Genomic DNA, 23,812 nt, shown 5'->3' with positions numbered 1-23,812 from the left:
CTTCCTATCCAGGATCTCCCATTTGACAATAAATTGATTGGACTGTTTAAGATAAATTAACAGTATGAGATGCTGACCCAGTTTGGGTATGCAGATAGTTTCTGACAAACAAGGAAGTTAGCCTCTGCTTGTATTGAATGCAAACTGCCATTTTCTCCTATCCAAACCATTGAAGGAAGTAATTGTAAAAGAAAAAGACAGACGTTCAAGTCTATGCAGAACTAATCTGTCTGACCAGACTTGCTTTTTCACTTGCAGTGGTCCTAGTTGTATGTATCAGGCTCATCTGCACATGCTCAGGAGAAAATGTTATTCAAGTTGCAGGCATTGAAAACGGGCATTTAAAGAAGTTCTGAGACAAATCAGACTAATCTGTTATTCTGATCTAGGAGCGATACTGAATGTTTCGACTTATATGTGGTTGACATATGCTGGAATTCAGGGATGTGAATATCAGGTTGAGGAAGATCTGAGCACCACACAGTGATGTAACTGGAGATCTACATTTGCTGTAACTATCCCAGAAAGAAATCTTGTGAGATACAGAGGCATATTCTTTGTGAAAACTTCAGCTCAGCATATTTTTCCACAGTGTGAAAGATCTAGAAACTAAAACAAGCTTGTATTTCAGAGTTGTGTTGTTCACCTGAGTAAAATATTCTGTGCAACTTTGAGGGCTTCATCTTAAGAAATCTTGTGGAAATCCCGTACCTTATTATTTACAGACATTATCCACATCGTGAAATTATTGGTCACTGGATGTGGTCATCAACAAATCTAAAGAAGAGCAGATAAGTCCAAAGAAACCAAATGGATCTTTTATGATCTTCCTTGGAACACTTGGGTGACCAACACCATAAATAGGAAATCTGGGAGATCACCTCTATTTTAAGTACGTAATTAAAAAAAATGCTTTTACATGCATGCAAACCATCTTTTTTCCTCACTGAGCTTCAGATTTGCTATATCAAATCAAAATAATTGATAGTGAGGAAGTACCACTGATTCAGAAAAAAACAACAGATCAACTTTCCAGAAGGTAATCTCTTTACTCTCAAAAAGTTGCATTTGTGGCAAGTGCCTGATGGACAAATCCTACTTCAATTCCTGTTCCTTGTGTGATGGAAAATTCCTGGCAGACACCCACTCCAAGGTCCTCCAATGTCAAAACTGTAGAAGAGCCCTGTTAGTCTATGATAGCCCCAAATCACCCTTTCCAATTAATATAACTATTCACAAGCTGCAACTCATTTCATCAGATGTGTGGAACAGCTAAATGATACAGGATTTAAAGTGAGATAAGTTGGGGGGAAGTGAGGAGACAGATTGACACAAAGTGAAGTTTTCCCCAGTCTTTACAGTATTATGACTTGCTGGTTAGGTAAAAAAATGCCAAATTAAAAAAAATGGAGATCATTCACAGCAAAAGGGTCTCACCTTTCCTACCCAAAATGTGGCGATATGGGAGTTCACCTCACACCCAAACATCAAACTGGGGAAAAGTAACAATGAAAAGTAAAAATAAAATGAATTGTCCAGAAAAATTCTGAATTTCAGAAAAAAGAACACGTTTTCAAGGATGTGCTCATAAATGTCAATGATATAATTAATCTTATTTTTTAAATAGAGCTGCATTTATAATGTAATCAAACCCCAGAGGGCAACCTTTAGTAATCACCTATCCAGGAAGGGTATAAACTCATTCCTAATAAAACATATTGAGGAATCTGGGCAAATACATGACAAGTCCTTTTCCTGGGGTTGGAAAAACGATTCCAAATTGTAATGGAGCCAGCTAGTAAGCTCGAGACATAGAAGGATCTTGATAGACATGAGCATTGAGCACTAACAAAATGAAATTGAATAGTGAGAAAAGTAAGGTTCTGTATTTAGGCAAAAATAAAACCAAAACCAATGCACAAGTACAATATAGGTGGTACCTCACTCAATAGTAGTATCTGTGAGAGGGATCTCGGAGTCCCAGCCCCAGCAGTGTGCTGCAGCTGCCAAAAAAGCCAACACAGTGCTTAGGCTGCATTAACAGGGATAGAATTAAGATCATGTGAAGTGTTAATACCAATTTATAACGCCTTGGTAAGGCCACACTTGGAATACTGCACCCAGTTTTGGACACCACAATGTAAAAAAGATGCTGAGACTCTAGAAAGAGTGCAGAGAAGAGCAACAAAGATGATTAGGGGACTGGACGCTAAACTATATAAGGAACGGTTGCTGGAATTGGGTATATCTAGCTTAATGAAAAGACGACATGATAGCAGTGTTCCAATATCTCATGGGCTGCCACAAAGAAGAGGGAGTCAAGCTATTCTCCAAAGCGCCTGAAGGCAGGAGACGAAGGATGGAAACTAATCAAAGAGAGAAGCAGTCTAGAACTAAGGAGAAATTTCCTGACAGAACAATTAATCAGTGGAACAACCTGCCTCTAGAAGTTGTGAATTTTCCCACAATGGAAGTTTTTAAGAAAAGATTGGACAACAATTTGTCTGAAATGGATAGTGTTTCCTGTCTAAGCAGGAGTTGGACTAGAAGACCTTCAAGGTCCCTTCCAACTCTTGTTATTCTATTCTATTCTATTCTATTCTATTCTATTCTATTCTATTCTATTCTATTCTATTCTATTCTATTCTATTCTATTCTATTCTATTCTATTCTATTCTATTCTTCTACTCTACTCCGTGCTTCCTAACGGTGGGATATGCAGCTTGTACACGCCCATCTGTACAGACGTGACATTCTCCTCGGTGCAAAAGTCCATTTAGTTCCACATTCACCCGGGGGAACACCCGGCAAATAATGCTCTCCTTTCGATACATCCTCCTCCTCGTCGCTATTCCTCGAAAGAAGCGGAAACAGAGCGCTGGGACGCCACCTCCGTATTATTGATGTCACGCACGAAACTCACTTCCCGGGGATGCGAATAGAAAACATCTCGCCGTCGGGAGGGAGTCACGTTGCAGTTCCGCCGCCGCCCAGAAGTAGATGCCGCGGCGCGCAACTCAGGTCTGTAAAGGCGGAGGCGGGCGGCTTCCCTCCTCTGTGCGCTTGCGCAGTGACGTCGAAAGCGTCTGTCGCTCCCCCCCCCCTCCGGGGCCTCTGCGGCCACCCTGAATGATCCGGCCCAGAAACTTCCGCGCGCCTCGCCGTCGGGCCGGCCTTCCTTAGTGTCAATCGCTGCCGCCGCCGCCGCCGCCGCCATGGCGTTCACGTTCGCTGCTTTCTGCTATATGTTGGCGCTGCTCCTCACTGCTGCGCTTATCTTCTTCGCTATATGGCATGTGAGTGCAGGGGAACGTCCTGGTATTCCCTGGAAACCTGGGGCGGTGGACCTAAAGGGAGAGGGGTTAAGAAGGGGTTGAAGGCAGTGGACAAGGCGGGGCTGCCCGAGGTTGAGGGGAAGCGAAGGAAGCTCCCGCTCAATTGGGTCGCTAAATTCTTCTGGAGGGTTGAACCCCGAAGTGGCCACAAATGCTGGAGGGCCGGGCATTGCAAACTGGCAGTTGTGGCGCCACGACAGAGAAGAGTCAGGCAAGGCATTGCGAGCCCCCGAATTTGTACTGTGCATCTCCTGGCCAGACCGGAGCAGGCAGGAGAGGCCAGGAGGGTTTGGGGAACGTGTGAACGCGGGCCACTGGGCGTGAAAAGGGCGCCCTCATTGTTTTCTGCAATTATAAGGCGTGACCGCATTTAAGTATTGCGTGTACAGTAGTGTCATCTCTGCATCCTTTTGTGAAACTGGAAAGAGGGCAGAAAGATATTGGTGCGTCCCGAAGCTCAAGTTACAAAAGGAGAAAGGAAGGAAGCTTGTTAGAAAGATACAGAGCTTGGGGAAAGTGAATAAGGGAAAAATATTTCTTTTTTTTTTGGTGTTTTTAACACCTCAGGGAAGTTAAAAGTGTATTTAAAGATTGGCTTTATTGTTCATGTTTTTGTTTGTGGGATATTTGAAGTGGTTAAACTTCAAAAAGATGCCATATATAGAAAATATTAAAAATTGGACAGTTAAAACTAAAAAATAAGTTCATGAACCCATAATTACATTTGTGGAAGTTCATAATACAGGATACAGGTGCTCCTCAACTTAATGACCTAAACTGAGCCCAAAATTTCTGTTCCTAAGTGAGACATTTGTTAAGTGAATTTGCCCCATTTTATGACCTTTCTTGCTACAGTTAAGTGAATCACTGCAGTTGATAAGTTAGTAACAGGGTTGTTAAGTGAATCTGGCTTCCCCATTGACTTTGCTTGTCAGAAGGTTGCAAAAAGTGATCACATGACCCTGGGATGCTGCAATGATCATAGTATGAACCTGTTGGCAGGCATCTGAATTTTGATCACATGATTGTGGGGATGCTGCAAAGATGATAATTGTGTAAAACGGTCATAAATCACTTTTTCCAGTGCCGTTGTAACTTTGGTCACTAAATGAACTGTTGTAAGTTGAGGACTACCTATATAGTGATCAGCCCTGTTTGGATGTCTTCAAGAGATATTCAGAAGGTTCAAGCATGTGAGTGCTGTGCACAGCTTTTAAAAGATGCTTTGCTGTGAGGAGCAACAGTCATCCCTACAAACCACAGTATCAGATAGGCAGCTACCTCTATTCTGTTTGACCAGCCAAAGGGATTCCCATGTGTGTATGCCAACCGCTTTTGTAAAAATGAAATGATCAGTTGAGTTGGCTCAGTCCCGTCTCAGTGCTTTGTCAAAGTGGAATGATGACAAGGTTGAACTATCCCACTGAAGTAGTTCACTGCCATTCTGCACACTCCTGGTGGCTCCTGGCAATTCACAGTGGTATTTATAGGAAGCAAGAAATTGAACTCAGGTTGGGTTTTTTAGCTTGGTACATCCTTTTTTGAGGATTTGTTTGAAGAACTGGAATTGGACTGATGTATAGAATAAAGAGGAAAATATGAAAAGAGTGATAACTTGTGGGGTAAGAGACGTCATGGCTTTTGGCCAGGGACTGTTAAAGGTTATTGTGAAATAAAAGGGACTAGAATTGTAGGAGTGGAGAATCTTGGAACGTATGAAATTAGATAGGGCAGACTTATTTATGAGGGGGATGGGTGGGTACATTATGCTGTACAGAATTCTAACATGCTATCTTAATAGTCTCAGGATAGAATGTATCTGGGTGCTTTTGTGTGAACATGTATTAAGGCTTTCTAGCTGAGTGTATAGGTGAAAGGTCAGAAATCTCAAACCTTTTCTCCTACAAGCCCTCTGAGACTACATAGTGTGGCCCTACCTTCTTGGCTTGGGGTAGCTACTATGTAATTACTGCTATAACATCACATTTTTCAGGGGATGTCTTTATCTACTGATCTCTCCACAACCTTGATGTATGAGAGAGGGATCTGACAACTTGTGTGTTTTATTGGCAAGTAAGGAGGGGGGGAAATCTATAGTAAGAGCCTATAACAGGAGACATATGGTTAGGAAAATTAACCCTCACAAGGTATAAAAAAATATTATTTTATTTATTTATCAAACTTGTATGCCATCTATCTCACCAAAGGTGATTCTAAGTGGCTTAAATAAAGTTAACATTTAAAAAGTAAAAAAGAAAAATTCCTTTCTGATTTTAGATAAAATGCACAAAAATCAGTGGAGATAAAAATAGAGAGTTGTGAAAATCATAGAGAGCATCTCAAGGGAGTCTCCAATAGGAAAAAATATACAAGCAGACTATGAGATGTATTGGTCTGTTAACTCAGATACACAATCACTGAAATTGCACAGGGAAACTATGCCCTATCAGAGACTATAAAGTTTAAAACATATTCCAAAATAAAACTAGTCTGATACAATATTTCTAGCTCACACCTGTTAACGCAACTTTTAGAGATTAACTGATGGATGCAGCAAACATTTCCTGGTTGCTTCCTTGGATTTTTCAGATTTTAATAGATGACAGTTTTTAATCAGAGTCTCTGGAACAGCGTTTCTTAGTTCCTCTTCTTAGCCTCCATATGTTGCTTCTCTATTAGATTTTTAAAAACAAACACTTTTTCTACGGAGAGGGGTAGAGACCAAGGGGAATCCCCTTTATGCATGTGCTAAGATAAACATCCTTCCCTTGGAGAATCCTGTCTGATGTGCACTGGAGAAGACTGATGTGCACTGGAGAAGACTCAGGGCGGCTTACACTCTAAGCACAAATCAATGTATTTAGCAATAGTCTTCATTCTATGTATATGCCTGCTTATTATGGCTTTCGCCCCCCCCAAGCGGCATTATTACAAAGTCAGCTTCACAGCATCAAGGCACTGGGACATCATTTTGATGACATTGCTTGGTTGGCTTGGGATCAATATATACAACCGAGTAACTTCAGTGTATTGATGGTATTAAATTCTATATTGGCAGATTATCAAACCCAATAGCCCACCAGCACCAAGTGGAAACAACCAGAGAGAAAAAGAGAACCACTATAACACTGTTTCCTAATACCTGTAGTCACCCCAGATGGATATGATGATTAATTATATTAAAAGTCATTGAGAGATTCAAGTTTCAAGTTCACACAATCTCTGTCCTGCCTCCACAAGCTCAGTCAGTGCTGTCTCAGCTTGAAACCACACTAGAAAGAAACCAGATAATCCATTTTATCTGGGGGTCTCTGAAACTGCAACCTGATCACTTTCTCAACAACTTCCCTGAGAAAGAGAAGGTTGGAGGTTAGATAAAAGGTGTTCAGAACCGTTATGTCCAACAATGGCTTTTATAAGAGATGGTGTATTGCCACCTTTTTCAGGGAAGATAGCAATACTCACCATCAAATTCAGGTAAATGAGGGCAAATATAATATTATTGCCATTACGGAAACGTGGGATAAAACCCACAAATGGAACACACAGCTAAAGAGATTTAAATTATTTAAAAGAAACAGACCAAACAAAAGAGGAGGTGGAGCTCTCTATATAAGAAATAACTACATCTGTATAGAAATAGAGCACAACAATGATGAAAACTGTCTTGAATGTATTTGGATCAATATAAAAGGGGAAAAAATGACATTGCCATAGGTGTATACTATAGGCCGCCCAACCAAACAGAGGAAACAGATGAACTTTTTGCTAGTCAGCTAACTAAGGTATGTAGGAAGCACATCACAATAGTAATGGGGGGCTTTAATTACTCTGACATCAACTGGGAGACAAACTGTGCACCAAGTGGAAGATCAAGCAGATTCCTGACAAACCTAGCAGACAACTTTGTCTCCCAAAAAGTAGAGAAGGGAACTAGGGGATTAGCCATATTGGATCTAATCCTCACAGAGATGAAATGATAGAAGGTGTTGAAGCTACAGGAACCTTGGGCAGAAGTGATCATGCAATACTGGAATTCAACATTCTGGAAGCACAAGCAATAGAACACAGTCAAACTAGAGTTTTGGACTTTAGAAGAGCTAATTTCAATAAACTTAGAGCTTGGGAAGGAGTCTATGGATGAGAATCCTAAAGGGGAAAACAACTCAAGAAGCTTGGGAAATTTTGAAAAGTGAGATAATAAAAGCCCAGTCTAGCACAATACCAACAAAGAAGAAAAAACAAAAGAAACCAGCATGGATGCATAAAGAACTCTGATAAATTGAAAGATAAAAAGGACAAGTATAAAAAGTGGAAAGAGGGCTATGTAACTAAGGCAGAATATCAACAAATAGCCCGTGCCTGCAAAGATGAAGTGAGGAAAGCTAAGGCTCAAAATGAACTAAGGCTTGCGACCAAAATCAAAAATAAAAAGCTCCTTTCAACATGTAAAAACAATAAAAAAGTTAAGGAAATGATTGGTCCATTAGTGGGGGAAAGTGGCAAGAAGGTGACAAGCAACAGGGAGAAAGCAGAACTATTTTAACTTGTTTTTTGCATCTGTCTTTACACAAAGGGAAAAACAGTCCAACCTATCAAAAACAGTGCCATAAAAACCAGACTAGAAACACAAGTTAAGATAGGCAAGAAAGTGGTAAGTGAGCACCTGTCAAGCCTAGATGAGTTCAAATCACCAGGAGCAGATGGATTACACCCCAAGGTTCTCAAAGAACTGGCAGATGTGATCTCAGAACCACTGAACTATATTTTTCAAAGATCCTGGAGCACTGGGGAATTACCAGAGGACTGGAAAAGAGCTGATGTAGTTCCCATCTTCAAAAAAGGGAAAAAATAGATCCAGGAAACTACAGACCTATCAGCCTGACCTCAATACCTGGGAAGATTCTGGAAAAGATGATCAAAGAACAAATCACTGAATACCTAGAGGCAAACAAAGTCATTACTAAAAGCCAACATGGGTTTGTCAAAAACAGATCATGCCAGACAAACCTTATTGCATTCTTTGACCAAGAGACAAAATTAGTGGACCAGAGGAATGCTGTGGATATAATTTACTTGGACTTCAGTAAGGCATTTGATAAAGTAGATCACAAACTACTACTTGATAAGATAGAAAAATGTGGGCTAGACAGATGGATTCGTAGCTGGCTGACCGGCTGTACTCAGCGTGTGGTCCTCAATGGAACTGCATCTACATGGAGGGAAGTGTGTAGTGGGGTGCCCCAGGGCTCTGTTCTGGGCCCAGTGCTCTTCAACATCTTCATCAATGATTTGGACGAGGGGACAGATGCGGAACTCATCAAATTTGCAGACGACACCAAGCTGGCAGGAATAGCCAATACTCCAGAAGATAGGCTTAAGATACAGAAGGATCTGGACAGACTCGAACAGTGGGTGCTATCTAACAAAATGAAATTCATTGGTGAAAAAAGCAAGCTTCTACATTTAGGCAAGAAAAACCAAATGTACAGGTATAGTATAGGTGGTACCTTGCTCAATAGTAGTAACTGTGAGAGGGATCTCGGAGTCCTAGTGGATAATCACTTAAATATGAGCCAGCAGTGTGCTGCAGCTGCTAAAAAAGCCAACACAGTGCTAGGCTGCATTAACAGAGGGATAGAATCAAGATCACGTGAAGTATTAATACCATTTTACAATGCCTTGGTAAGGTCACACTTGGAATACTGCATCCAGTTTTGGTCACCACAATGTAAAAAAGATGTTGAGACTGTAGAAAGAGTACAGAGAAGAGCAACAAAGATGATTAGGGGACTGGAGGCTAAAACATATAAGGAACAGCTGCTGGAACTGGGTATGTCTAGTTTAATGAAGAGAAGGACAAGAGGAGACATGATAGCAGTGTTCCAATATCTCAGGGGTTGCCACAAAGAAGAGGGAGTCAAGCTATTCTCCAAAGCACCTGAAGGCAGGACAAGAAGCAACGGATGGAAACTAATCAAGGAGAGAAGCAACCTAGAACTAAGGAGAAACTTCCTGACAGTTAGAACAATTAACCAGTGGACAGTTAGAACAATTAACCAACCCCCTGCTCAGTTTCCTGCCTGAGCAGGGGGTTGGACTAGATGACCTCCAAGGTCCCTTCCTCCTCTGTCATTATCATCATCATCATCTCCCAAGAAATTTTAATTATTCTGGAGGTGCACGGATTTGATAATCAGGTTTTTGGGTTACTAGAACTCAAAATTCTGTCTACTTCAGGGTGAAACACCTGAGAGTTAATAGGACGAGATAAAGCCTCAGTCTGCTCATTGTGACTTGCTCAATCAGAATCCAACTCCAATTCATACAATATTCAAGGCTCAGTGGGAGGCTTGGGTGCTGCTACTGTGTAGGGGGTTTGAGTGAATTCTTGAAAGTGTGCTTTGAAGAGCTTAGTTATTTATTATTACTTGGAACTGACTGGATGAGTCAGTTCCATAGGAGATTCCCTCAGAATTTGCATTTAGAAGTTGGGCTGTTCTAAATGCTGGACTTTAGAACAGTAAGAGTTCTTATACTGTTACTTAACCATTTTAATTTTATTTTAGATTATAGCTTTTGATGAGCTGAAGACTGACTACAAGAATCCCATAGACCAGTGTAATACACTAAATCCTGTAAGTTTATATGAGACAACTTTCTTCATGAATTCCTAGTTAGTTTTGTTTTTTTGGTAAATGTATGATGATTTAACATACATACCATTTAACATGCATTTTATTTGATACTACAGTATCTAATAGATTTAAGATTTCTAGGTATAATTGTGTCCCTATACTCTTTCATACTTACCCTCACTCCCCATTCTTGAAATTCTGACTTATTTATCTGCTGGTGAACTTGTCAGTGGTCACACTAACATTCTTTCAATCTGCTTTTTACGTTTTCGGCACAAAGACAGTTGAAAAGGTTAAAAAGATTAAAAGAGTCAAAATTGCATTCAAGGTGTGTACTGCTTTTTAATTTAATGTCTTAATCCCACAGTCTCTTTGCTTTCCATTTATTAGGATCATGTCTATGACCTATGTTAACTCTTGTTTTGGTCCATGTGCCTGTTCATTTGCTTGTCTTTTGTCTGTTCAAGGATTGAAATAATTCTCTGAATTTTGCACTTGCTTAATAAGCGAGGGGGAAAACTGTTACATGCTTAAATTCTTCTACAAGAAATCAGTTACTGACAGGACATGACATCAACAATTCAATAACTTCATGTTTATTTAAATGGAAGAAATGCCATATTTTTTCCTTAATCAGAATTTGCAAATTTAATTCATGAATGATGGTTAAGTTAGAATCTTGATTAGAGCTGATACACATTTAAGGGAATTCTTAGAATTAGGGAGAAGGAATATTCTGGCTTCTTGATTTACAGTGGATTATTTGCACGGAGATAGCTCGGGAATAGTGTCTGTAGTGTAATAATAAAAATAGTACCTTTCCCTTATTGCCCACCTTGATCTTAAAAGGTAAAGGTTCCCCTGCACATGCGTGCTAGTCGTTTCCAACTCTAGGGGCCGGTGCTCATCTTCGTTTCAAAGCCAAAGAGCCAGCGTTTGTCCAAGGACGTCTCCGTGGTCATGTGGCCGGCATGACTAGACGCCAAAGGCGCACGGAACGCTGTTACCTTCCCACCGTAGTGGTCCCTATTTTTCTACTTGCATTTTTACGTGCTTTCGAACTGCTAGGTTGGCAGAAGCTGGGATGAGTAACAGGCGGCACTTGGGATTTGACCCACCAAACTGCCGATCTTCTGATCGACAAGCTCAGGGTCCTAACCCACTGAGCCACCGCGTCCCACCTTGATCTTAGGGATGCTTTTTTGCAGCTTCTGCCATGGGTACGTTTAATACCACTAATTCTGTTTTTCCATGTTGTGACAAGTGCAACTGTGGTTCGTGAGTTATGTGCCCATTTCCAAAATGTTTAAAGTAGTCCTAATAGGTGGCAGTAGTTCTCTGACCTTGTGTGGACCTGGAAGTTAAAATAGATTTGGATTGATTAAAAAGATCTCTGAGGGAACCAGGGCTATGGTCTGAACCTGGGAAGTTGGCAGAGCATTCCAAAAGTGAGTGGCAACCATTTCTGTACTGTTGCCAAGACAATTGCATGCCCATATCTATGAAATCACCAGGAATCAAAACTGATTTGAAGATTTTATTGTAGTGTTGAATACTCTGCAGTCCCTGGGCTTTTTAGAAGGCAGAGCCAAATTCTGCACTGTCTGTATAATTGGTAAGAAGTTACTCTAATCTGCATTTTTACCTGTTTAGAAAATAGCTACCATTCTCTGTTCATATTTACACCAGTAATTCTTTAGTTCTTAGAGCATTTTAGTCCAGACCAGCATTTTCCAGCTTCATATGTCTTATTCCCACATTTACTTTAAAATGTTTCTTTTGCTTGTTGACAAACTAACAAATTACAGAATACTTGAAAGGCTTGGAAAAGACTATTTCTTTTCATATATTTTTGACGTGGATTGACTAAATAGCATTTCTCTAGAAATTATATCAGATATTCCAGAAGTTCTGCTGAAATTGAGCCACAGGAACTGGCATTAGTGCTAAATGCAATCCAGTGAATGAAAAAAAGTATTGCGAGGTAGAGTGACTGCTAAAATATGTCTTCTAATGAAGGAAGAAGTAACATAGATAGAAGCTGTGCATGGAACAGTTTACCCTACTCAGTTCATCACTCATTTGTTGTGTGAGCGAGACAGACTTTCAATACATCTATGCATCCCCTTATCAGACTTTTAAGAAAAATATATTACCATATGCATGTTATGCTTCTCTGGGCTTTTTTGTTTAATATAGAGAGAAATTTGCTGAGAGCTTTTGAAATATTGTAACTGTGTGCCATAAATGAATCTATGTGGGAATGTAGCATCTTAAGAATATATGCAGGGAAAAGTAATAATAAAAATAAATAATTTCCAGCAAGTTAGCAGGAATCTTAGTGTTACAATGTAGTTTTTGATACCTTATGATTGAATTGCTAAATTATTTATTGTTTAAATAAATGACTTTATGATTTTTATTTTACCTTTACATGCCCTGGAGGTCTCAAATACACATCTGGCATAGATTTGGTTTACATATTCATGGAATGGCTAATAACAGAACATCCCTTATCAGAAGGCAGACTAACGAGGTTATTCCTTGCCACTCTCTCTCCACCCAGATGTTCTCTGTTCTTCTGCTTTCCTTTTTTTTTTGTTTCTGGGCAGTTGGAAATGTTTTTCACACAAAGCACTAGCCTGGCTGTTTCTGTTTTCTAAGAATGTCTTAGCAGAGTAGGCTCTCTGTAACCTTGAAAATCAAGGTATTAGAGGGTTGGTGCTTTCCTTTATAGAACGCCAATGTCCTGTTTGATTTTTTTTTTTAAAAAAATAAGGGATTCCAAAAAATACAGTATTAGAGGAGGTGGGGACTTGTGGTTCCATGGAAGGTTTGGTCTCTATAGGCATAGTGTAACCTAGTTCAGCAGAAGTGTAACTTGAATGTATTGATTAAAGTCTGTGTTTCTTTTACACTAGATTCATTTGCTTCTGCAAATTCAGATAAAATAAGGCACATCAGATCATCAGTGGCTTTTGTTAAAATGAATAGCTGCACAGTTTTATTCAGTATAGCTGTCTATAACAAAATTTGCTATATTAGGTTTATTGAAAAAAATACCGATAGATGAATATATCAAAAAATACAAAGTGGAAATAAATTTTCTTCAGAACATAAAATCCAGGAAAAATTGAATATAGATACAGATTTTTCCCCCTACCGTATTGGCTCCTGTCTTCACACTGAATTGCTGCTGATTTTATCCATATATAGTGATTTGTGCAACAGTTTGGGGCCTAAATTTTCCATTGCCTTTGTGTATGTACATATATTAAGGTGCACAGTGCTCTATAACTTCTGTATGCAACAGACAGAGCACTACTTGAAGAGTGAGTGAAAGCTAAAAATAGAGACGAGCAGCATAAAATTTATTCTTCCCATTCAGATGAATGGAGTATTTCATTTCCTACAGAGGTTTGAATAAAACCTGAAAGCCTTTTTCTCTCTTCTCTTCCCCTTTCCTTTATATTGTTTTATCTTTATAATTTTTTAATATAGAATAGAATTTAGAATTTAGAATTTCAGAGTTGGAAGGGACCTTGTAGGTCATCTAGTCCAACCACTTGCCCAAGCAGGAGTCCCTACACCATTTCTGACAGGTGGCAGTCCAGTCTCTTCTTGAAAGCCTCCAGTCCTGAAGCACCAACAACATCTGAAGGCAGTCTGTTCCATTTGTTGATTGTTCTCACTGTCAGGAAATTTTTCCTTATTCCAGGTTGAATGTCCTTGATCAGTTTCCATCCGTTATTCCTTGTCTGGCCTTCAGGTGCTTTGGAAAATAGGTTGACACCTTCCTCTCTGTGCCAGCCCCTCAAATATTGGAACACCACTACCATGTCTTCCCTGGTCCTCTTCACTAGGCTAGCCATGCCCAGTTCCTGTAACCGTTCTTCATATGTTTTAGCTTCCCGTCCCCTAATCATCTTTGTTGCTCTTCTCTGCACTTTTTCTAGAGTCTCAACATCGTTTTTATAGTGCGGAGACCAAAATTGGTTGCAGTATTCTAGGTGTGCTCTTATGATTTTATATACATGGCTTAGGCCCGGGATACTTGCAGGACCATCTGCTACCGGGAACAAATTCCCATCGCCCAGTACGCTCACACAGAGAAGGCCTCCTCAGGGTACCGTCGGCTAGACAATGTCTGCTGGCGAACCCCAGGGGAAGGGCCTTCTCTGTGGGAGCGCCAGTCCTATGGAATCAGCTCCCCCCTGAGCTTCGGATGACCCAAGATCTCCGGTCCTTTCGCTGCGGCCTCAAAACACTCCTTTTCCACCTGGCTGACCTGGACTGACAGGCATTTTAATTATGTTTACAATTTTTAATTTATTTTTAATTTTTAATTTTAATTTATTGCACAGATGACTTTAATTTTAATTTTATCTTAATTTCTGTTATATGTTATTGTTGTTAGCTGCCCTGAGTCCTTCGGGAGATAGGGCGGGATATAAGTCCCATTAATAAATAAATAAATAAATAAATAATATGATAGCATCGTGATAGCAAAGTAATAGCATTTATATACCACCTTTATTATGTTTACAAATAACTCAAGGTGGTGAACATATCCAACACACTTTCCTCTTCCTGTTTTCTCCACAACAACCCAATGAAGTGAGTTGGGCTGAGATAACATGACTAGCCCAAGGTCACACAGCTGGGTTTTGTGGCTAAGGTGGGACTAGAACTCACAGTCTCCCACTTTCTAGCCTGGTGTCTTAACCACTAGACCAAACAGCTCTCTTTATTGACCTTTTCCCAGTTGTATGAGTGTGAGGTCTGTTTGTCCCACTTTCTCTCTTTTTGTGTTCCTCCCTCTACCTTCTTGTCTTTATTTCTCCCATAAAAAGATGAGGATTGCTTTCAGCATTTTCTGACAGGCCAGACTAAAAACTAGCCGCCCTGTTCTCAATAATGAAATTTATACTGTTTTAAAATGTCAGATATATCTACGTATTCTAAGAGGGTAATAATCTTTCTTTAAAAAGTGTGTAATTCAGACTTGCACATATTTTAATGGTGAGATAGCACAGTAACATTATGGAAACTTTTTCTTCTAGGCAGCTGAGGCGCTACTTGCAATTAATTAGAGATACATAAGCAGCTTTCAAAGATATCTAAATGTCATCTGTAATGTAATATGGAGACTGATAGAAATTATGTAAATCTAACATCTCCAGGATAAAACTTGGAAATTGGAAGATATGTGATAGTGCTATTATTTTAATATACCACAAATTCTGTAAGAGATTATTAAGTTTTATTCAGTTCCTCTAACATAAGTCAGTTATTATAACACAATAGATTGACATTTTCTCCTCTGGCTTATCTAATGGTCTTCTTTTACTTCCCTCCCTTCTTGTTCCTATAAATAATGATGTTCTTATTTTAAGTGTACAAAAGTTGAAAAGAGGGTGATCTAACTATCTGTCTTCTTTTGCAGCTTGTACTTCCAGAGTATCTCATCCATGCATTCTTCTGTGTCATGTTTTTGTGTGCAACAGAATGGCTTACACTGAGTCTTAATATGCCATTACTGGCTTACCACATTTGGAGGTAATTTTGAACATAGTTTGGTAAAACTTTACTTGTGGCTTTCATTTTTGTTTTTCATGTATTGCATTCTGTATGAATTGTTCTGCAGGGATTTTCCTGTCCCTTAAATTCTCTCCCCATTCCTTACTTTTGGAAGATCCCAAGGGAAGCAAGAGAAAGATAACAGTGTGCTGCATTCTTCTGCTATATCATCATCAGAGATCAGTAGTGATCTTGTTATCATTGCTCATACTTAATACAGCTGCTTTCTGCTTTTACTCCCAAAGAAACTGATACAAAACCTAATGTTTACGCTTCCATTCAGCAACATAAAAAAGAAGAATCAGGTCAGCACATTCAGAGAGATATTACCCTTCTGCCATATATTATAAGATACTATCTCTACTACCGTATTTTCTGGCATATAAAACAACTTTTTAACCCATGAAAATCTTCTCAAAAGTCAGGGGTCATCTTATACGCTGGGTGCTGAAACTTTAGGGACAGGGCTGGCTGGAAAACCTGGAGTGGATCTCCCATTTGGTCTGCGCAGGGAAAGAGGGACCAATTGGAGAAGAAGCTGCAGTCTGTGATTTTTTTACAGGCTGCGGTCTGGGCGTCTTTCCTTCTAAAGTTGAAGAGCAGCTGCAGTCTATCCCAACTTGAAATGCAGGTGGGGAATGCAGCAGCCAGAGCAGCTGCTTAGCTCTAAGGACACATTTGACTCAGGAACTGGGCGGGCTGGCTGGAAAACCTGGAGCGGATCTCCCATTTGGTCTGCACAGGGAAAGCTTTAGACTGAATTAGGAAAAGTTTAATCCACTTGCACTGTTTTATGTTTACATGTTTGATGACAAACAGCCTTATGTTTATAAGTGACAGTTTTCCTACTAAGTACCTGCATGTCATAAGCATTTGAATTAAAATTACCATTTTAAAATCAAATCTGATGTTTTTTAATTTTTATTTGGTGTGCGTTGGAAGAGGGCTAGTCTTATACAGCGAGTATAGCCCAGACCCTATAATTTAACAGGAAATGTAGGGGGTCGTCACGCCCAGTCGTCTTATACGCTGGAAAATACGGTACTAGAAATTGCCACTTTCACATTTTTAACTGCAGAGACCATAGGATGATCGTAAAAGATGATTCACTTAGATTTCAGATTTCACATGTTTCTTGAAACTTGTTTGAGGTTGGCCTTTTGCCCAATACAGTTTGATGTCAGAAACTGAATGTTGGCAGAGATAAACTGAACAGAGAGTTTCCATTTTAATTGTGTATATTTCATTGAGAGCTAGTTTGGTGTAGTGGTTTAGGCTCCAGGGTATAAACAGAGAAACTATGAGTTCTAGTCCCACCTTAGGCATGAAACCAGATAGGTGACCTTGGGCCAGTTCAGCCTAGAAAGCAGGCAATGGCAAGCCATTTCTGAAATCTTGCCAAGAAAAGTGCAGGAACTTGTCCAGGTTGTCACCAAGAGTCAACAATGACTTGAAGGAATCAATTTTTTTCCCATTAATGCTAAATCAAGGAATTTGGAGTATGTGGAATAAATGACAGGATGGAAAGCACTATAAGTGTGATAATAGGTGTAGTTTCTTGACAAGTAAACTCATTTTTCCTGTGGCTTTTCAAAATACCAATTCACCTTTTCAGGTATATGAGTAGGCCTGTAATGAGTGGACCAGGACTCTATGATCCCACAACCATTATGAATGCGGATATTTTAGCATATTGTCAGAAGGAAGGGTGGTGCAAACTAGCGTTCTATCTTCTATCCTTTTTTTACTACCTATATGGGTAAGTCATCTGTTTTTAATAAAATAATGTCTTTCTGATAAGTAGTTGAACATATAGTTTAAGAAAGCTAAATAAAAATATAAAGATGCTTTTGTTGAATTTCAGCAGTGACTTTTAAAAATGCTATAAATGCTCAGGCACTTAATATTCATTTTCTTGATGCAGGGGAGTCCTAATCTGTTTGATCCCTGGGCATATTTAATGTTTTATAAGACTGTGTTATGACATTCTATAAAATGGTTCCCATGGTGAGGCTAGACAAGAATCATTTGCATACCATAATATACATTATATAATCAGTTGTATTCACCTACATTATTTTCTAAGAAAGCTCTGTGTTCCGTGAGCATCAGAGATCTAGTTATAAATACATACTAAGTTTGAGACTAGCTTCGTTTTGTTGCATGGTGGCTTCCCTAAATAAGCACAGACACAATGAATGTGGGAAGGGACCTTGATGAATGCCCAGCAGCATATTGATTTATACCCCTGCTCTTAATTCAGCAGCTTAAGGTGGCACACCTAGTTGTTTCCTCCCATTTCCCCCCACAGCAGAAATCCTGTAACATAGATTGAGAATGGATCTGACTAGCTGGTTCTAATCCAGTACCTTAAAATATAATACCATACTGACTCACTGTGTGTCACATTGTTGATTCAGCAGTAACGGAGATATAGAATTCCTGATTCTTTTGGAATTCCTAATCCTGGAACAAGAGCCTCACCACTGACTTTTAGAGAACAAAACATTTGTTCAGAAGTTGCTTACTAAATTGCTTTATGGAGGAAGATACTTTAGACAAAACATGCTTTGACTTTCAGAAATGAAAATAAAATTGCAGAGTAATTTAAAATATTAAGATAATTAGAATGTTTTATAATAGGTTGGGATTTGATATCAGAATAACATTAAGCGTCAACAAGAGAATTAAATGAATAATTGTGTTAATGTATTCTGGAGATGTGCACCCTCTTTAATATAAAAGATACTTGCTTGGTTGATTTCTATATTATTAAGAATAAATCCTGCAAATAAACCATTTATGATATGGTGGGAACTAGTAATTAACTTTGGTGAATCACTGGAGTGCCAATGTGGGCCACGAGCATAAATTGGGAACTGTCAATACTATTTTCAATGTATCAGCTTGGGAGAGGGAAAAACATGTCACCTTTTCTTGGCAGAAGTTCTTAATTGCTGCACTGCAATTATTATCATACTGTTGTACATACTGTTGGCTTTAGGTTTCTGTGGTAGGAGGGGTACACCAGTAGAAATGTCTGGCCATAAGCCTAGTGAGCCAAATGGTGAAGCTTAAAGGTTGGTTACTAGTTTTCCTTCTCCAATGAAACAGAACAAACATTTAACAGAAATATATTTTATTCTTATTCTTCTCTTTCCAACAGCATGATTTATGTTTTGGTGAGCTCCTAAAGAATGACGTACAGCAGACTTGATTCCAGCAAAGTGCATGCAGAAAAGCCATAAAGCAAAGGATTATCTTTGAAGAAGAAACTGCTATAAAGATTTAGCTATGGAATCTGGTGATCATAGTAATAGTACAAGGAAAAGGCCTTCCTCTTCTATTGTTTTCTTCCGTCCAAAAGCATCTAGTCTTTAATATCTGATGGACAGACTTTTTCAATTGGGATATTTAAAGAATTACACGAATTACATATAAATTAATGTAACGCAACTGCCTCTGGCTTTTGGACAGTTTTATTCCTGCCCTCCATAAGGATCAGTTGTACCTTCAGTAAAATATGAAAAATACTGTCCTTAGCATAAGAGAGGATTTCCCCCCCCCCTTTTGTTTACCGGACTTTATAGTGGCTTATTTGGATAATGGACTTTCATCCCCCTGTCAATTGTAGTCAACATTTCTAAAACTCTTAATCTCTGTGTCACGTAGATGAATACATAAATACAGCTGCAGGAAGAGTTGTAGTTCTATTTTTACTATTAGGATGTTCTCCAGTAATATGCATGGATCACCATTTTCCTATTAATATGAAACACTGAGCTTTAATTTCCCAGGCTAAATGGATGTTAGGAAAAGTAGAGCTCATTATTAACATGAAATATTGAGCTGACTATTCCTTGCTTTGGTTTTCCAGACTAGATGGATATCAGGAAAAGTATTTTTGTTTTTATTTCATATTTTAAAAAAATCTCTGCAATTGTCTCAAACTGCCATATATCTGAAACCAATTTAATAAAAAATCGTTTTGAAAGTGCATGGCATATATTTTGAGTTATACATGCCATAAGATTTGGCAAAATTGTTTGCTATGCTGCACAATAAAAATCTCCAAGAGAGATTTAAATATTAATATTTCAGACATAAGTTGAGCAAGCATGGCTACAATTCTCCAGTGGATTGTTTTAACACCTGGTGATTTCTGGGAGTTTTATATTGGTAAACTTTGCTGTGGTCCTAAAAGAACTATTTGTAAGCAAAAGCATGGTCTTTGGAAAAGTTATTTAAGTTTTCATTCTGAAAGATTTCTAGATCATGTACTTTCCAATTTAAAGCACTTTGGAAAATGGATAATCTCTGGAGAAAAATATTAAACTAGACTGAATTTTATTCACCCTGTGAAAAGCTTTTTAATCTATTTATGATGGAACTTCCCTTCACAGTTTGGGAACAGGGGAGCTACTAGATTACAAGATCTCTTTTAGGAGCAAATAAGAGACCTTTATTTCATTTAGGTCCATAAAAATAGATGAAGTAGTAGTGAATATGGAGAACTTTAATTAGAAAGTCTATGAAAATCATTTCTGACCTTTTTGAAAAGTTGTGAAGCTGACTTCTTTAAAATGAGTTGAGTTTGCCAAAATGATAAGGAACACAAATGTGTCCAGATTCTGTTGTGAGAGATGTGCACATTTCTTGCTGTCACTATCTTCAACTTCAGAGTATTTATGCTAATGCTTGATGTCAAAAATACGTTCATATGATGCAGCAGTTTTTAGATATGCAAGTTGCTGTGGAAAACCTCTGAAATTATCCACATCGCTCCTTTAAATATGGGAGATATCCTCACTGATATGTTCACATGGAAAAGTATTTTTTTGATATTTTCTCTTTTATAATAGTACTGAATTTTTACATGAATTTGAATGCTAGCTGCACTATTGTGCTGCCTATTTGGGAGACCTATAGCATTTTAAGAATAAAAATAATGGATTGTCATGTATATTATGACCCGTGGTATTGGAACTTATATTGCAGAATGCAGAATGAGCCGTGTGCTCGATAAGGCCTCTTGCCTATTTCATCTCTCCACCAAAAAAATCTGCTTAATATTTTTTTAAGCAATGAATGTGTTTGTCCTATACATCAGTTTGTCAGTTTACTAAATATGAAGTTGTAAAAATGGCAGATCCCCTTTGCAGATGGGGAAAATTTATACTTTCCAGAGCTTACTCTATAAAAAAGGCCATTTGTAATAGATAAATTCTATTACTATTCCATTTTCTCTGCCCCTTTTAAAGTATATTTTCTTGCTAGATGGCTTTGTCTTTCATTTTTTGTTGTATATGAAACCTGCCGTTTATTAGTAATACAATTAGCGGTGAGCAGGAACATCTTGAAAAAAGGAGTCCTATTCTGGAAAGCATAAAAAATTCTTTCCTGCCTGACAGCCATCATTTACATCCTAAATGTAAATTACATTTGTATTCTCAGCACTCATAGCCACAGAATGAAAGAGTAATTGTGAGTCCTGCATATTCGCTTGCTTACCCAAATACCGGTAGCTCATTTTATATTTGAAATGGTAAATGGACAGAATAGCAAACAGATCAAACCACCAAATTCAATTATGTCTTTGTAGCAATATACACCACAGTACATCAGCCAAACCAAAACAAGCATAAAATGATTGTTGGAAAAATAAGATAATGGTTTGTTGAATTTATATGTACTTATTAATATTCTGTGCATGCTCTTGATCTGTTGACTCTGGAACATTCACTGTGTTTTCAAAGACAAAGATATTCACTGCATGGGTAAAGGCATCCCGAATCTCAACATTGGAGAATTAAAGAGTATGTACAACATAACTCTACACCTCAGTGGACCAACCAATCACACGTGCTAATGCTTTTTGCATTTACATCATCTCTGTGGGAATGTAAGCAAGTGCAAAAGAATGTATTTCTTCCTAACTTTGTCAGTGAGCTTTCATCAGCATCCCTGATGACCATTTGATCACTGCAACAGGTTTTGCTGATAAAATGGTTCAATTTGCCAATTTGACTTCACCTGGGCAATAGTCTTTGGTGGTAATTAGGGCCCTGACCTATTATGTAGGACTCCTTTTGACCCCTGAATGGGGTGGTTAGGGTGTTGCCTGGGTGGTTCTGTGCCTAGTATCCTGGAAATTAAAGGGGGCAGGTAGAGAGGTAACCTATTGAGTCTCGATTGTTAGTGCTTCTTTGCAGAGGGCAGGTTGCCAATCTTGAAGGAAGCTATGGTGTGCTCCCTTCTGAAATGGCCATCATGGATCCAATTATTTGGTATTCAATTTCCACTTTGGGCAAAGGTTGAGATACCGATAGTGCACCGACTTCAAAACATCTGAGGTGGATTATTTAGACCCTTTTCAGGCAGGGATAAGGCCCTGGTATAGGAAAGAGATGGCTTTGAATGCTCTTTTGGATGACCTATGTCATCATCTGGGTTGAGTAGTGCACCTACCTAGACCTGTTAGATCTCTTAGCCTTCTATATTATTGATTGTGGTATCTTATTGGACCATTTATGGGCAGAGATTATTCATTTATGGGGACAGATTGCTCTGCAATGGTTCTTGGGCAGTTTCAATCTGTGATGGTGTGTGTGTGTGTGTGTGTGTGTGTGTGAAATGTTGGTCCAATGACCCTAATATGTGTAATGCTACAGGGTTTGGATGCCTCTCCTATGCTTTTCAAAAGCTATATAGAACCACTGGGATGTGGCAACAGCAAGCTGTAACTTTGTATTGCCACTTCAGGTTAAATGTTAAATAGTTTGAGAGATGCTTCAATTCTGTATCCTGGCACCTGTATGAAAAATAACAGGTTGAAATGGAACCAAGATGAAACTACTGTTTTTACATCTGTCTATAGCAATATCTCTGCATAGGCAGGCACTATCTATGAAGGAACAAGTTCACAATATGGGGGTCCTTCTGGACTTGTGGCCTCTGCTTTAATTGTGGGTGGAAACTGGCTGGAGGCCCCTTTCCCAGTTTTGACTGATATGTAATTATAACTTCATCTGTTGCAAAGGACTCAAGTACATATCATGCTCTCATCACCTGATAATGTAATAACCTTTAAAGACCACCTGGAAATGGCAGCTGGTTTAGAAGGCAGTGGCCCACTCACCTGTTCTTGGGCTTAGGAGCAAATCATACACTATATTAACATTACTGTGCTATAAGATACTTGCACTGTGGGTTACAATTTAGGTTGCTGAAGGTGGGGGTTGACCTATAAAGCCATTTTTCGCTTGGTATCTAGAGGTTTGTCTGCTCCAACCAGAATTGCCTGACCCACTGGTCCTTCCAGAGATAAACTACAATCTCTAGTTCCTGAACTGTGAAGAAGGGTCAAGCTAGAAACAACTGCTTCTTCAAGGCGCTATGTGTTTTGGAATAGCCTTCCAACAGAAATTAGGCTAATTGGCTCCTTGTTGACTAAAAATGTTAACATTATTTTGGAGAACTTCCTTCCAAGTTTATGCACTGCAGCATTGTTTATTTTTTATTAGAACTTTCATTTGGAGGGTTTTTTATTTATTTCATTCTAATCATACCTTGGATGTTTAATATGACATGGATATTGTAATATTTTTTTTGCTATACCATGTAGATTGCCAAGAGACACTAGATTGTGGTGGGATATAGACTTAATGAATATTGTAGGTGGACAACCGTACTACCTCAAGGCGCAGACCTACTTCAGTCTTATAAAAATTTTTGGATTTGAATTGGCTGCTATTGCAGAATATCTGTTTCAAATTTCTGCCAAACAAGAGGCAAGTCTTTTTGTCCTACATTTTTCTTTATGCAAAGAGCAATATAACAACATGCCCCTTGTAGTTTATGTGTATGATATAGATTTTTTTGCCATTTCCTGTTTTAAGTAGCAGGTTGGACTGCTAGTACTGAAAATATGGTTGACTGGTACTGTAGTTGTAGTAATGATAGAGTGAGACAACTTAAATGCAAGTTATTCTGCTTTAAGGGAGATATGAATTGCTTATTCAGGGAACAGGCAAGCTCATGAACATCTCTGCTTGTGAATAAATATCTGGTTTTCCCCTAGGCATGTGTTCAGGAACACACCAATTGAAAAGTGAACACACATGAAACACAACTCACAGTATTTCTATAGTACAACAAAAAAGCCTCTATCGCAGCACAGAAAACTAAACAGGAATTGGAAAGGGCATAAAGTAAAAGATTAAAAATATTTATTAGGCGTTCTGCTATATGCTATAATTT

At 38.7% G+C, this 23,812-nt stretch overlaps 1 protein-coding gene across 1 annotated transcript; it reads left to right on the top strand.

The window, feature by feature from the left end:
- The first annotated feature begins 3,067 nt into the window (after window positions 1–3,067).
- CNIH1 (cornichon family member 1) lies at window positions 3,068–19,550 on the top strand. Its single transcript, XM_081313789.1, has 5 exons — window positions 3,068–3,296; window positions 9,905–9,973; window positions 15,420–15,532; window positions 17,169–17,312; window positions 18,720–19,550. Exons 1-5 carry the CDS (start codon window positions 3,216–3,218, stop codon window positions 18,745–18,747), a joined length of 435 nt encoding a protein of 144 aa, XP_081169915.1. The 5' UTR covers window positions 3,068–3,215; the 3' UTR covers window positions 18,748–19,550.
- The last annotated feature ends 4,262 nt before the right edge of the window (window positions 19,551–23,812 follow it).

Source organism: Vipera berus (assembly GCF_964194415.1).
Source record: "Vipera berus genome assembly, chromosome: 1".
NCBI lineage: Eukaryota > Metazoa > Chordata > Lepidosauria > Squamata > Viperidae > Vipera > Vipera berus.
This window is presented reverse-complemented; position numbering and strand designations above follow the sequence as displayed.

What these genes read in the sequence shown, in the direction of transcription:
- CNIH1 (XM_081313789.1), top strand. Translation starts at nt 3,216, where the DNA reads ATGGCGTTCACGTTCGCTGCTTTCTGCTATATGTTGGCGCTGCTCCTC. An exon ending in TCTTCTTCGCTATATGGCAT is followed by an intron (nt 3,297 to 9,904) that starts GTGAGTGCAGGG and finishes ATTTTATTTTAG; the next exon opens with ATTATAGCTTTTGATGAGCT. An exon ending in TTTTTTTACTACCTATATGG is followed by an intron (nt 17,313 to 18,719) that starts GTAAGTCATCTG and finishes TCTTTCCAACAG; the next exon opens with CATGATTTATGTTTTGGTGA.